At 34.9% G+C, this 14457-nt stretch overlaps 1 protein-coding gene across 1 annotated transcript in view; it reads left to right on the forward strand.

The window, feature by feature from the left end:
- The first annotated feature begins 3564 nt into the window (after positions 1 to 3564).
- The window catches only part of LOC311077446 (NACHT, LRR and PYD domains-containing protein 3-like), a 31027-nt gene continuing 20134 nt past the window's right edge, over positions 3565 to 14457 (forward strand). Inside the window, exons 1-3 of the mRNA XM_084105945.1 lie at positions 3565 to 3617; positions 3833 to 4105; positions 4292 to 4354. Coding sequence (XP_083962071.1) covers positions 3850 to 4105; positions 4292 to 4354 — 319 coding nt within the window. The 5' untranslated portion in view covers positions 3565 to 3617; positions 3833 to 3849. The remainder of the gene's footprint in view (positions 3618 to 3832; positions 4106 to 4291; positions 4355 to 14457) is intronic.

Genomic DNA, 14457 nt, shown 5'->3' on the forward strand with positions numbered 1-14457 from the left:
TTAAATCTCCTTTATAAACGCTTTATAAGGCATAACTAGTCCTCACTTTAGATGAACTCACAAAAATAGTTCACTGACCACTACTACATGTTTTACAACTACCTGAATTAACCATGAATTACAGTAGAAATACATGTTAATAAAGCATTAATTAACACACTAAGTAACTATTACTATATGTCTGATTAATAATATGTATATAAACAGTTTATTAATCATTTACTTACACTTTCTAAGTGATCTTATGAACCACTGACAACTTCTAAATAACCGGTTTGTAAATAATGCAATACTTCATTTAGAAATGATAAATTGATCATTAATAAAGTATGAAAATAAAAAAATACTTTATAAACCAAGAACAAAGCATTTATAACTGTATTTATAAACTGCTTATTAATGTCTACTAATACTTTATAAATTATGAATTAATTGTTTACTAATGCTTAACTAATGATTAATAGCGTGCAGTTATTATTAAGTGTTACCGATAAGGCTAATACTCACAATAAAAATAATAAGGTAATATAGATCATAACACAGTCTCAGAGGTAAGAAGTGGATTATCCTTCACCTGAAATGTTTGTCTTCTCATCCTGAAATTCGAGGAAATGTTGGATCACAATAATTAGGAACCACAGTTTCCACAAACCCCTTCACTCGATTGGGATGTTCTCTTGTATTCTGGACGGCGAGGGCAGTGACTGTAACATCGAGCACTTGTGATGTTTATTGAGCAGTGAGACTGATCATGAAAACAATAACCTGTCATGAAATTAAGTAATAACTCTACAAAAATGTGTCAAAAGAGGCATCTTTTAATTTTATGGTTATGACACAATTCTCGGCAGCGTTCAACACGGCATTTGTCTCACCAGTTACAGTGAAAATAGTGTGCGCTTATTTTGATAATTACGGTAATCTGAAGACAGAGCAAAAAGACAGGCTTTCTGAAATGTTTTTCACTGAGTTGGTGAGTGTCTTCAGCAAGACCCCAGATTGCTCAAACTAGTAAATAAGCTCACTAAAATGCACTTCATTAGTTGTCACTGTAGCAACATGTGGTTTAATGACTCTTATTTTTCCAGATTTAACAGACTATCAACTAGCATCATCCTTTACTCCACCATATTCAGAGTGTCTCTGGTTCTGTCTGTCTATATTTATCTGTATGTCTCATCTATGTCGGTCTCATTTTACCTGTAATTTCCAATACACTGAATTGTACTTCAGATAAGGTGTTTTTGGATGTTTTTAAGACTGACTGATTTTCCACATTCCACATACTTTCTCTCTCGACGTCTCTGGGAGAAAACACAGTTTGATTCGTTTTCTTTTTCTAAAATGTTTCTGCTACACTGTTAACCCTTGCTGTAAAATTCTGACAATATTATACCATTTTCCATTAAAACAGTAATATACCGTAGAAAATAAAACTAGCCTACAGGAATATACTGTGAATTAACAGCGCTCAAAATCGACACTCAGAGGCTGTTTTCCAAATCACACCCTATACCCTCATTCACTATTCCCTACATTAGTTCACTAATATAGTCCACTTGAATGAAAAGAAGTGAGTGAATTGAGAAACTGATGAACACCTGATAAGCAGAATCACTGAAGGACAGAGAAACAAGAACAGAAAAAAGAGAAACACAAGAACTACAACTGACTTCCAGCAACACTGAGTGTGAAACCAGTTTACAAACCAGTTTACGATTATTTCTTTCATACATGTACAAAAGTTCTTGTTGAGAATTAACAGAGATTTAGTTATTAATAAAATTTGTTGTCACCATGATGGAGATCAGTATTTGCTTTAGTTGGTCTCTTGTCCCTTGACTTCTTACCATTCATCTCTCTCTGGCTGCTGTAACAGTGAGTTTATAACACACATTTGTTATGGCAAGAAAGAGTCAAGAGGAAGATGATCAGGTGTTTTTATTTTTTTGTGATGATGTCACAATCATCCTGGACATGCCTGATTTTCAGATTTTTCCTGTATATAGTCATTGAAATTATAGTTATCTCATGTTTAGCATATATCTGTGAATCTACTAAATGAAATCAATATTTCTGTAATCAGGTCTTCTGAAGAATATTGTAATCATACAGTGCATTCAATTTTATTTTACTCCTGCTTGACTCAGACACACACAGACATCAACAATCAGCACATGAATCTCAACAATGGTGAAAAGTTTCATGTCGCAATGCATGCTGGGTTCCAGGATAATATAAAACTCCCAGCATGCACTGCTGCATGAATAATAATAATAATAAAAAATAAATATTGCCACCATTGTTGAGATTAATGTGCTAAATTGTGATATCTCGGTGATTCTAAAACACAGTGTAGGTCTGTTTCTCTGGTTATGCATCATGTGTTAAAAAAAAAAGAGTCATTGTATCTTATTGCTGCGTTTTCACAGTGGTGGTAATGTAACACTTTACTTGAGGATTAAACTCTGAATAAGTGAGAATGAATTCCTTAGTGAATGAACAGGCAATATGATGATTTTGTCATCATAATCATTATAACTGCAGTCATTCATAAACTGTGTGTGCGCAAGTGTGACTTGCAACAACACAGCTCAAGCAGCAAAAGAAAAATTAATGTTTTAGCATCAGCATCCTAACTAAAGCAAGCACTGATCTCTATAACGGTAACTTCAAGCCAAACATTTTCAATTAAACATCTCAATAACAACTTCTGTAGATGTATGACAGAAATAAAGTCATACTGGTTAATAATAAGTGTAATAATGTGTAATGGCTGGAAGTCAGTCGTAGTTATTGTGTTTCTCTATTTTCTGTTCTTGTGTTTCTCTTTTCTTCAGTGATTCTGCTTACAATCACTTACATATTCCCTTAATTATCTCACTGCATCGTTACTTTTTACTCGTAGTGTGGATTTCCCTGAGGGGTTGAAAGGGTTAACTGTGTAAGATAAAAAAGACACACCCACAAAATGTTTTTTAACAGTAATAAACTGTAAGTTATAAAACAGGTTTATACTGGCAACACTGTTGCCAGTAGTTTACTGTAAAATTAATTTTTTGGGTCACCGTTGTGCAGAAGAGTAGAGCCTGTGCTTCAGTCCAGGAGAAGATCTACAAACATTGATGATATGCTGCATGTTGCTTTATTTAACAGGCGGTGACTGTGTAGTTGCTGGTCCAGTGGAAATCTTTTTATGTACAATAGTTTTTTAGTGGTCTCAAATAAAAGAAGTTCACAGTAATACTTTACTCACATTATTAATGCACTATACATTTTAGTTAATACATTTAAATGACAGTTGGTCAATTTAAGGCAGTCGGTTTCTGCAAGTGTAATTAGTTAACTATAATTTAGTGCATTTTTACAGAAACAAACTAGATTACAGTAAAGAACTGTACAATTAACAGTATTTTACTGGCAACAGTGTTGCCAGTATTTTACTGTAAAAAAACCCGGTAAGGTCTAACAGTGTATAACTAAATGTTCTGCTTATTTTGGACAAAACACTCCCATTGTATAAAAAATGCAGAAGTGGGACGACTTTCAAAACTTCTGCTATAAGAGACGACCGTTTAATGGAGGAACAAGAAACATCTACATCCCCATTATTCATGGTAAGTTAATAAATACTACTTCATGAAATATATTCCTGTATAGATTCAAAAGTTGAATTTAGACCTTCAGTATCAGACAATATTGAGACTTTAATCTAAATGTTGTGGTTGAAAATTAAAAAACTATTTAATCACAGCTTAATTTAATAATTCAGATAACATTTGAGGACCTAAATCCAAATGTTAAGAGTGATCTTTTTCTCGTCCTGTAATAGTGATTCAGTGAAGGAATATGGCGTCTGTTAAGGAGCAGCTCGTGAACTCACTGAAGGAACTAGTAAAGGATGATCTGAAGCAGTTTCAGTGGCACTTGAAGAATCATGAGTGTGTTTCAACTTCTGAGATGGAGAACACGGATGTCTTAGACACAGTGGATAAAATGGTGGCAAGTTTTGGACCAACAGAAGCTGTGAAGATCACAGTGAACATCCTGAGGAAGATGAACCAGAACCTTCTGGCTGAACAGTTAGAGAATGAATATAAAAAAGGTAACATTAAAATGATATTAATACAATCAAAAAGTATTGTTTTATTTAATAGAGTGACTTTTTATAAGTGTGATGGTTTTTAATTTGAACAATAATGTAATTGTTGGCTTTCAGCTTTCCTCTCTGCTGCTGTTTGTGTGATTTATGTCAAATCATTTTCATTTTGTTTCATCTCTCTTTCTACAGTTCAGGCTGAGGGAAATGTGGAGGCTTCGGTCACTGCTGGAGCTGCTTCAGTACAGATCTGTGGTAAATAAGGGTCACTGTCTGTTAAGGGGAATACATATTGGCCCTTTAATTGGGTTCTTTCATACGTATTTACGTACATACTTCTTATGTAGGTACAAAAGAACATATAACTACAAGCAGAAATTACATGACATAAATTGGATCAATTGTATGTTGCTTTAAAGGCCATATTTAAAACTACTTATACTGTAAACCATAAATCCTTTTGTCTTATTTTGGGTCACAGGGATGCTGAAACTGATTCAGCATCTGAGGCTATAGGTAGGGAAGCATCATAGTCAGATGACTAATCCATCACAGTTATTCTGTTACACAGTTGCTTATAATTGTGACCAGTAGTTGGGACAGTCACCAAATTTGTGTTGTCAGGACATGATTACAATGACACATGCAAAATTAGGTAAATGCACAGGATGGAATTAGGAAGTAGTTTTTTCAACAACAAAAAAACAACAACACTGTTGCCAGTAATTTACTATTAATTGTAAAGTTCTTTACTGTAATCTGTAAAAATACCATGCACTAAATTAAAACTTGAGCTAAATCATTTCATTTGCAGAAATCGACTGCCTTAAATTGACCAACAGCCATTTAATTTTATTAACTAATATTTATAATGTGCTAATAATGTGAGCTTATTATTACTGTGAACGTATTAGCACCAAAGCACCGAAGGTGCATAGGCACCTATTGTATCTGTTTTCGTTCTTATTATTCTTCCGTTTCTTCTTCTTCTTCCGATTGGGAGTCTATGGCAGCCCATAGAACCGCTGGCGGGAAAGTTATGAAATTTGGCACACAGATAGAGGACAGTCTGAACAGTCGCCATAGCAAATTTGGAGTCTCTACCTCAATCCCTTGTAAGCCTTTTAATCCGATAGGATGGGTGAAGGTCTCTGCACCTTACTGTATTTCCTTTTACTCAACACAACCAGATTAAATAAATCACATTTTCTAATATGTATTACCTTGTTATTTTATCTGACTCCATAAATGAAAAAAAGTTTTTAATGATATCCGAGTATCATGAAATGTGGGTGAACATTTGATTATTCTATTTAACTCTTTACATTATATTTCACTCGCTCATTAGGAAGCTATGTCGCTCAGAGAGTCTTGCGCCGGCCGTTTAAGCAGATCTCACGGTCACAAACTCGCCAGTCTGATAGATAAACAGAGGTTATGGCTAAAGCAATTCAACAATGCCGCATACACGCTTGCTATTGCTATTGATAAGTACCCATGTAACTCCCTACAGTCACCCATATAACAACTTAGTTAAAGCCCAAAGAATAACCAGAGGTTATGACTAGTACATTAAGATAACACTGCTATTTACTTGCTATTACCTTATTTCCTTAAGGGATAGTTCACTTTGAAATTAAATTTTGGTATGTTTTAGCTTACCTCAAGGGCATCCAAGATGTAGGTGTCTTTTTTTCCGCAGTAGTTTCAATTTTGATATTTTTAGGTCAAACCGTTCTTGTCTGTCAGTCATATAATGCAGGTCTATGGTCACTGTCTCAAAGAGCATGCACAAAGTCCAAATTAAAACAATTCCCCATCGTCCAAATTAAACAATTTCCCATCGTAAGTACACATTGATGGCCTAAGACACGAAACGAGCGGTTTGTGTGAGAAAACGAACAGTATTTATATCGTTGTTACCTCTTGAACACAGCCGCGTCCAAATGATCTGAGGGCGCGGGCGGGTATAGATATATACACTAGATGTCGCCTTGGGTACGGTTTCGTTCCAATGAACTGCAGTAGCCAAGCGACATCTAGTGTATATATCTATACCCACCCGCGGGCGGGTATAGATATATACACTAGATGTCGCTTGGCTACGGTTACCATTATGGTGGTCAGTGTTTTCTTTAGTTGGGCTCTTGACTCTTTTCATTTTGTTAATATTAGTTTTTCTCTGACTGTTCCATCATTCCATCAAAGCACATTTGATACTGCAAGAGAAAACATGACCTGCTCACAATATGTTTTGATGATAATGACATTATCATCATGTAGTGTCCTGATTCACTGATGTCATTCAGAGTCTAAATCTTGGACTATATGCTTGATGTCTCATTTTAGTATTGGTGATTGTAGCTCTGAGATTCTACAGTTTGAGATCCAACAGCAATATGAAAAATTTTGAAAATACTTTGTGCAAAGAAGTTATTGTGTTTAAACGCACAGACATCAAGAATCAGCATATGAATCTCAACAATGGTGACAATAAACAAACTAGTGACGAACAGATCAACTCTGAACATCACAAAACAAGCTACTAAAGTCAGAACAAAACAATAGCAAAATAAAAGCAAACAGGAAAAACAATTAAAATTACAGGACAATTCAGCTGCATAATTTATTCATGCTGCAATGCATGATGGGAGCCATTGATGCGCTCTGATTGGTGGCTCCCATCATGCACTGCAACATTAAGCATTTGTTTGATTGTCACCATTGTTGAGATTCATATGTAGATTCTTAATGTCTGTGTGTGATTTTAAAACTTTCAGATCATTAAAATATTGCTGGAAGTAACTACTGTAGTGAAAAATTAATAAAACATGTGGATAATCAGTTTATAATGATGGGTGCCATTATTGAATCAGGTCACTAGTAATTTCATTATCAAATCATAACCCTGGCTGCATTTCCAAAAGCATCTTAAGCCTTACTTGATTGCAGACCAAGTGGAACAAATGGTCTATACGATCAAATTAGGCTTGCAATGCTTTCAGGAAACACAGCCAAAGTCACAGTTTCTCTTGCCACAACACATATGTTTTATAAGCACAGAGTGGGAGCAGCCAGAGAAATACTAATGTTAAAAATTAAAGGGTCAAGAGCCCAACAAAAGCAAACACTGACCACCATAATGGTGAATTGAAACGAAACATTCCATAAAACATTACCATCTAAACGTCTGTTAAATCTAAATAAGACCGTGTGGAGATGTATGACAGAAATAAAGTCAAACTGGTAAAATAATAAGTGCAATAATGGCTCAAAGTCAGTAGTTCTTGTGTTTCTCTTTTTTCTGTTCTTGTTTCTCTTTCCTTCAGTGAGTCTGCTTGTTATCATCAGGTGTCACCACTAATGGCCAATCATCACTCAATTAATAACTTAATTACCTCATTAACTTCAACACTGCTTCAGTGTTAACTTAATTATCTCATTAACTTCAACACTGCTTCCATATGTGCTCTGAGCAGTGTTGATTTAACACTGGGGTTTTTACTGTGCAATTGCTAACGTTTGGTTGTGACGTATGTCAACTCAAACTAGTGCACAATCTCAACGTCATCGTTCTCAGCCACTCCCTCTGTTCGCTGATTGGACTGGTTAAAAATTGATCAGAGAAAACCAAAGAATACACCACAATCCCAGATGGAGTTACTGAAGGAAAATGAAAATTGAGCGGAAGTACGTAGGAGGGCGGAGCCAGGCTAATTTTCGACTGCATAACAATTTAAAATCAAGCAGTTACTCAGGAATCTAGAATCCCACCAGATGTGCCTCACGTTCCATCTAAACTGGGATCTAGTATGTACTTAACCCTGGACGCAGATTTGTGGAAACATAAGACTTCACTTATTCGATACTTGAGAAAATAAATTCAGAGTAATTCAGAATGAATTCAAACATAATATTGACCAGGTAATAAAACAATAATTCAAAATCTAATTCATAGAATAAAATCATCAGTTAATCATACACAATAACAACAATTCAGAAATCGAGGAATTGTAGAGATATTTACCTGGCAATGAAAACTACACACAGCGATCGTGTGGGAAGTCTACCTACAGACTCCCTGAACCTTTTGCCTAAATATGCTTACCAAATGGTGGTGTTTGTCATTATAATTAGATTTTGGTCCCCTATTGAGGGGTTCACAACTGTGGGATCAGAATTTGTAATTGAATGGGTTCTTGATACCTGTAGAAGAGAATACTTATTTACATACAGGAGGTAGTTTGAATGGAGGAACTGGGGGAGGGCACACCTTTAAGGGGCACACCACATTTCTCATATTTTATAACTTTTTTTTAGCTTTTCATTATGGCTGTGAGAATTTTACCAGGGGCACTGAGACACTTTAAATGATACCAAACATGTATAGTTACTTTTTGTACACACTTAACATTGCATAGGTTTTCAGTGAGTTTTAGGTGAGGTGGAGAAGGGGGGAGCGGGGGGAGATGATGAGACTGTAAAAGTGAGGTGTGAGCTGCACTCTGTTGTGCGTCTTGGATGTTGCTGTTGCATGTGCAAGAGAGAGTTCAAATGTTAATTCTCAGGAGAGCCTTTTGTTTTCTCGAGGGGTAGCCCAAACTTACTGGCACCCACCTTACAGTTTCTAGCACCACCAGCTCTCCATATTTGCACTCATGTTTATGCTAATAACTTTTAAACCGTAAGGACTAAAGACCACTTGATTCCTTGGCCCAAGCCTATTCGGCTCATATGACGTAATTTTCCATCAGGAACATTTTTCCACATTTTGAATTTCAAACTCCTCCTAGACAGTTTTTCTCATTTTCAAGAAAATAGAATCTGATCTTCTTCAGACAATGCTGGCAAAAAGTTATTAAAATCTTTTTGATAAACCCAACTGTTATTGCATAACACATTAATGAACTTGATGCAGAGCACCCCAAATTGGACACAAGACTATATCTCCGCAACGCATTATCGTATTCAGACCAAAGTTGGTACATGTCACCACAAGCATGACCTGAGGCTACATACAGCATTTCAGCGCAGCGCCACCTACTGGTCTGGAGATACAAAAATGGCTTTTTTCGCTTATAACTTCTGAAAGGTTTGTCCAACAATCATAAAAGGTCTCGTTAGATTCGGGGCATCATGTTGAGTCATATGATTTCCAATTATTTCCATATTGGCCATTTTGATCGTCTGCCATTTTGAATTTTGTATTTTTTTAAATGTCATCAATGTTACAATGTGATGTTGGTTCATCATGTTTCCACTCTCAGAAAATAAAACACAACAACTATAACAGCATGAAATCAACTGGAAATAAAAGAAGACAATACATCTCTCATGATCTCAGCAGAAGTTGTTCTTAAGAATTAACAAATGTTTAGATGTCGATGTTTTTATTTCAAACTATCTGGTCACCATTGTGGTGATTTGTGTTTGGCAGTTTGACTCTTGGCTTTTAGGTGAGTTTGTGGTCTTTGTAACAGTGTTCACTAAAACACAATTTTGTTGCAAAGACAGCCAGAAATAAAGATAATCAGGTGAACTAACTTTCAGCACTGTAATTCCCTAATTGTACCACTGATCAAAAGTGGCAATTTGTTATTAATAAATTATATTCACAAACAATACTTTCTTACCACAGATCAGACATTCTGAATTTAGATTTGTAAAATACATTAAAGGAAAATATTTTTAGATACACACGCAGACATCAAGATTCAGCGTATGAATCTCAACAATGGTGACATGCATCCTGCTGCAATGTATATATTCGTATGCTGATTCTTGATGTCTGTGTGTCTAAAAAAATAAAATAAATCCTGCTGTATATTTAAAAATCAACATTCAGAACATCTTATCTGTTGCAAGAAAGTTTGTAACAGACAAGCCTGAACTGTCGGGTCTGCCCTGGCTCCCTGAACTGTCAGGTTCATATGTAACATATGTAACATCTTGTCTTGATTTGGCTATGTTTCATTTTCCTGTTACAAATCTGTCATGTCTTGTTTTGGTTTTGTTTCATGTCAGTCATGTTTCATCGCCTTGTCATGTGATTCCCTGTTAGTCATGTGATCCTGCCATGTGTTTCCTTGTCTGATGTGTCATTTTGTCATAACTTCATTATTTCTTTGTTCACAGGTCTCTTGTCTTGTCATTAGTCTTGTGTGTATTTAAGCCAAGCCATGCCAAGTCTTTGTTTTGTATTTTGTTTTATGTTTTGGATCTTTTGAATAAACTGCATTTGGGTTCTATAAGCTTGCCTCCAGTGGATGTCTACGTTACACTTTGTTTCTGTCTTTCTTTGCAATAAATGATACATGTTGGTAAACAATGTTACAAAGACCAGAAACTCACATAAAAGCTAAGAGTCAAACTGTCCAGCTACAAGAAACACTGATCGCCATAATGGTAACCAAACTTTTTCACTAAAACATCAACTACCAACCCTCTGTTAATTGAATATATATATATATATATATATATATATATATATATATATATATATATGTATATAAACTTCTGCTGAGATCTTGAGAGATGTATTGTCTTCTTTTATTTGCAGTTGATTTCAGGCTGTGTGGCTTTAAGTCGGTTGTAATTGTTGTGTTTCATTTTCTGAGAGTGCAAGCATGATGGTGAACCAACATCACATTGTGCCATTGATTTATGGATGAAAAAAATAAATAAATTCAACATTAATTGCGGGAGCAAAAGTGTGTTGATTAAATGCAGAAATCTACACTGTTAAAAATGTTCGTAATTTTAACAGTAAAAAACTGTAAAAAAGCAACGGAAAAAAAATGTTAATTCCTTAACGGTATGTACCCTTACTATATACAGTGAAAAACTGTAATAGCTCTCACGGGACATTTCATGTAATTTTACATTAATATACTGTTAAATGTACGGATTTTGGAAGTACACTGTAAAAAAAACACTTACCGTTGCATTTACCGTACCTTACCGTAAAAAATACGGTAGCAAATGTTTACTAATTTTACAAAGTTTTACATCATCGAACTAAAAATTACGGTGAAAAACTGCCAGCTGGTTGACAGTACTTTACCGTAAAAAATACGGTATAAATATTTATGTTTTACGGCATTGAACTAAAGTTTACGGTAAAAAACTGGCAGCTGGTTGAAAGCGATTTACCGTAAAAAATACGGTAGTAATATTTTAGGTTTTACGGCAGTGATCTAAATATTACGGAAAAAAACTGGCAGCTGTGGTTGCCAGTACTTTACCGCAAAAAATACGGTAGAATTTTTTTTGCTTTTACAGCACTGAACTAAAGTTTACGGTAAAAAACTAGCAGCTTGCAAGTGCTTTACCGTAAAAAATACGGTAGTAATATTTTAGGTTTTATGGCATTGAACATTGAACTGAACTTTTATATAAAAAATAAAAAATAAAAACCTGCCAGCTGTGGTTTCCTGTAATCTAATTATTGAGAATTACCAGAGGTTTAGACGTTGATGTTTTATTGAAAATAATAAAGTTTGAAGTTACCATTATGGAGATGAGTGTTTGCTTTAGTTGGGCTCTCTGACTTTTTAACTTTAGATTTACTCTGACTGCCTTAACTGTGTGGTTATATAACACAAAGTTATGGCATGAAAATCAGAGAGAAAATGTGATCAGGTGATGATGAGATACTTGTCATATTGTGGCCAGATTCACTGATCTCATAAAGAGTCTTATCTCTCACTTTGAGCAAGTGATAATATTAATTATAATATTAAAAATAAATATTTAATATTATTGAGTATAATATATCTGTAAGTGAGCAATAGATAATCTGAAGAACTTTAAAAATACATGGTGTAGAAAAAAGGTTTTGAACTACTGCTTGATTTAAACCAGCACAGACATCAAGATTCAGCGTATGAATCTCAACAACGGTGACAATCAACTAGGGCTGGGCGATTTAAATCGCGATATTGTCATGCGCATCTCGTCAGTAAAGCCGGTTCCTTGATTAGTAGTAAATCGCCATCACCTGCTTTCAGATGGAGCGGCATTTACTACAAAGAACCGTAGTTAACTGACAAGCTGAGCCATATCGCATTAATATCGCGGACGTATCGCCAGCGATAATTAATGCGATATGGCTCAGCTTGTCAGTTAACTACGGCTCTTTGTACACAGCAAAAACTTAAACACTCCTGGGAGTGTATATGAACACTCAAGAGTGTTGAAGTTAATGAGATAATTAAGTGATTAATTTAGTGATGATTGAACATTATTGAAGACACCTGATGTTAACAAGCAGAATCACTGAAGGAGAAAATCACAAATTGTAAGTTACCATTATGACGATCAATGGTTGCTTTAGTTGGACTCTTGACCCATATATTATTAACTTTAGATTTTGTTTGTCTGTTGTTTCTGAATTAAAATCACCAGTTGAACAAAGAAAAAAGTGATCTGATGGTGTTGGTTATGTTATGACAATCATCATTTGAACTTGATCACTGAACTCATTAAAATCCTCCTTTCTGACTTCGATTTATGTCGTTGGTTAATGAATCTGCATAAGTGCCCAGAATTTTTGATATAATATAAAGGATTTCTTAAAAGTTGTTTAAAAAAAAATCATTCTTTTAGGCACACACAGATGTCAAGATTCAGTCTATGCATCTCAACAATGGTGAGAAGCAGAATATTCAATTAGGAAAAGTAAATTACATAGACAATTCAGATCATAATTTATTCATACCGCAATGCATGATGGGAGCCATTAATGAGTTGTGATTGGTGGCAGCCACTGCAACATGCTTTATTATTGTCACCATTGTTGAGATTCACAGGCTGATTATTGATGTCTGTGTTTTAAATGAATTTATCTGAATGTCTTTTGATCAGAACAATGTTTATTAAATATTTTGAATTATAAGTACTGATAATCATAGGCTGAAAAATCACTAAACTGCTGCTAACAAGTTAAACCAAACTATCTCAATAAGTTTCCTTTTTCAGATCACAGCATGATTATGTCAAAACAGAACCAACACTATAAGATAACATTTTACTTTGTTCATTTAACTGTTATAAATCAATAACAGCAGACAAACAACAGTAAATATTAAAGTAAACAGATAATGGTCTAGAGCCCAACTAAAGCAAACACCCATCACCTTAATGGTAACTTACAATTTGTGATTTTCTTCTTCAGTGATTCTGCTTGTTAACATCAGGTGTCTTCAATAATGCTCAATCATCACTAAATTAATCACTTAATTATCTCCTCAGCCCTAAATGCCGCTTCATCTGAAAGCAGGTGATGGTGATTTACTGCTAATCAAGGAACCGGCTTTACTGACGAGATGCGCATAACAATATCGCAATTTAAATCGTCCAGCCCTACAATCAACACAATAATCAGATAAAACTCTGAACATCACAAAACAAGCTACTAAAAAGCTGCAACAAAACAACATCAAAAATAAAAGCAGATATAATAATAAAAGAAAATACTAAGGCAATTCAGCATAAAGTATTCCTGCTGCAATGCATGCTGGGAGATACTGATGAGTTTTGATTGGAGGCTCCATCAAGTGCACTGCATTTTTATCATCACCATTGTTGAGATTCATACGCTGACTCTTGATGTCTGTGTGTGTCTAAAAGATGCAGCTGTTCAAACCGTTATTGTACACCATGTTTTAAAAAATTCTTCTGATTATCACAGCAATGATAGATCACATGCTATAGAATCATAGGGCTACTGAAATCAATAATGTAAAAATTAATAACACATATAAATAAAGATAAGAGTTCAGTGAATCAAACATGGTGATTGCCATCACTGATACACAACCGCCATCACATGATTCTTTTTCTCTCTGATTTCCTAGCCATAATCAACATGTCTTATAAACACAGAGTTACAGCAGGCAGAGAAAAACTAATGTCAGAAAGTCAAGAGCCCAACTAAAGCAGTCACTGATCTCCATCATGGTGACTTCAAATGAAACAATAAATCATCAACATCTAAACCTCTGTTAATTCTCAAACAGAACTGTAGACGTCTGACAGAAATAAAGTCAGTCTGGTCAGTAATAAGTGAAGCTGGTAATGCTGTTTGTGGAGTTGTTTAATCCTCCTCTGCTGAGATCTTCACAGATTTAATGTTTTTTATCTTCAGTTGATTTCATCTAAGGCTGTGGCTGAAGTCAGTTGTAGTTCTTGTGTTTCTGCTCGTCTCTTTTTTCTGTTCCTGTTGTTTCTCTAAATGGACATTCCCAGAATTCCCTGTGTGACACTTCACATTTGATGCTATTTCATTTAAATAATTATGTTTCTTCTTGGTTTTTGTTATCAGTTTTATACATTTGGGGTTTATATTACATCATATA

This window comes from Abramis brama (genome assembly GCF_963993115.1).
Source record: "Abramis brama genome assembly, chromosome: 2".
Taxonomy (NCBI): domain Eukaryota; kingdom Metazoa; phylum Chordata; class Actinopteri; order Cypriniformes; family Leuciscidae; genus Abramis; species Abramis brama.